Source organism: Lactuca sativa, chromosome 4 (assembly GCF_002870075.4).
Source record: "Lactuca sativa cultivar Salinas chromosome 4, Lsat_Salinas_v11, whole genome shotgun sequence".
Classification (NCBI taxonomy): Eukaryota; Viridiplantae; Streptophyta; class Magnoliopsida; order Asterales; family Asteraceae; genus Lactuca; species Lactuca sativa.
This window is the reverse complement of record NC_056626.2, coordinates 403115871-403117316: the sequence shown is the minus strand read 5'-3', so window position 1 is coordinate 403117316 and position 1446 is coordinate 403115871. Positions and strand designations below refer to the sequence as shown.

Below are 1446 nucleotides of genomic sequence, written 5' to 3'. Positions count from 1 at the left end.
AAGTTACTTGCTGTCAAAACTTTATTAATAAGCTAAACTAATTTCTGAATACAATTAAGAAAAGACACGTCCTATATTTATACTAAAGAAATTGAAAACTACTCAAACTTCTAAAATAATAAAATAAAACACTTTGACTCCTAATCTAAAACTGAGAATTAATAAAAGGCAACTTTCCTAAAACTAGACTTGAATCCGATTAACCCAACAATCACTCTCTTAATCGGATTTGACATACGAGCCACTCGTTCAAAACAATGTCGGTTCCTCTTCGATTAGACCCGCTTCTTCCTTTTCCCATTTAGGACACTCGTTTTTATAGTGACCAAGCTCACCATATTTGTAACATCTAACGTGACTTTTATCCCGGACACGTTCATTACCATCTCGACTTCTCCCGGACCCCCGACCTCTTCCCCGACCATGTCCAAAGTCATCCCGATTTGAACGTCCATTGCCATAATGCTTACAAACATGTGACTTTTCGTCACTAGCCAACAACAACCCACCTTGAGTGTCCTCCACTTTCTCAGTTCCTCTTATACGCTCCTTGTACGCCTTTAATCTACCAACCGCTTCATCGAATAACATTGAATCCAACTCGAAACATTGCTCAATTGAAGCCACGATTTGAAGAAACGACTTAGGCATCGAATCTAGTAACCTTTTTACCAAATCACCTTCTTCAAGTTCATATCCAAGACTCTTTACTTTTGACGCTAAACCGGATAATTTTGTCACAAAATCATCAACCATTTCATCCTCTTTCATGCTTAAACTTTCAAGCTCCCTTTTTAAGGTTGCAAGTCGAGCCGTTCTTACCCGATCCACTCTCAAATACCGTGTTTTTAGCCCATCCCACACTTGTTCTGGGTCGGTGTAACTCGCCATTTGCAACACCATGTCTTCGGGTATCGCTTGAAACAAAAAAGCAAGAGCTTGTTTTGACTTCTTTTGATCTGGTGCTTTATCTGACGTCTTCGGTTCGACCGTCTCCCATATGCCATGTGCATCCATAATTGACTTGACTTTAACCGCCCACACCGGATAATTCGTTGGAGTCAAAACCGGAACTTTATATGTCAATGAACCTCCTTCTTTAACCAACGACATCCTTTTCTCCTTAACCCCGACTTCTTTAATCAAGCTTGTTCCGAGAGCACTCTTCCACCGGACAACAAGACAAGGTCACAACCACCTTTACCGTCTTCCGTCACCCGCAAAACGAACCGAATCAAAGCTACCCGCTTTGACGTCTTCTCGTTCGTTTACTCCGCGTCTCCGATTAGTCTCTCACAAGCCCGATTAAAAGAAACCAGGGTTGCTTCTAATCAACCTCGAATCACACCCCCTTCAACGAAACCGCGCTCTGATACCAAGTGTAAGACTAAAGGTAATCAAACAACGGAAGTTACTTGTTGTGAAAGCTTTACTAATAAGCTAAAC

At 41.3% G+C, this 1446-nt stretch overlaps 1 protein-coding gene across 1 annotated transcript; it reads right to left on the bottom strand.

Moving 5' to 3' along the window:
• Positions 1 to 249: 249 nt before the first annotated feature.
• LOC111920473 (uncharacterized) lies at positions 250 to 1113 on the bottom strand. The gene has a single exon (XM_023916048.1). The coding sequence runs from the start codon at positions 1111 to 1113 to the stop codon at positions 250 to 252; it is 864 nt and encodes a 287-aa protein (XP_023771816.1).
• Between the last annotated feature and the right edge of the window lie 333 nt (positions 1114 to 1446).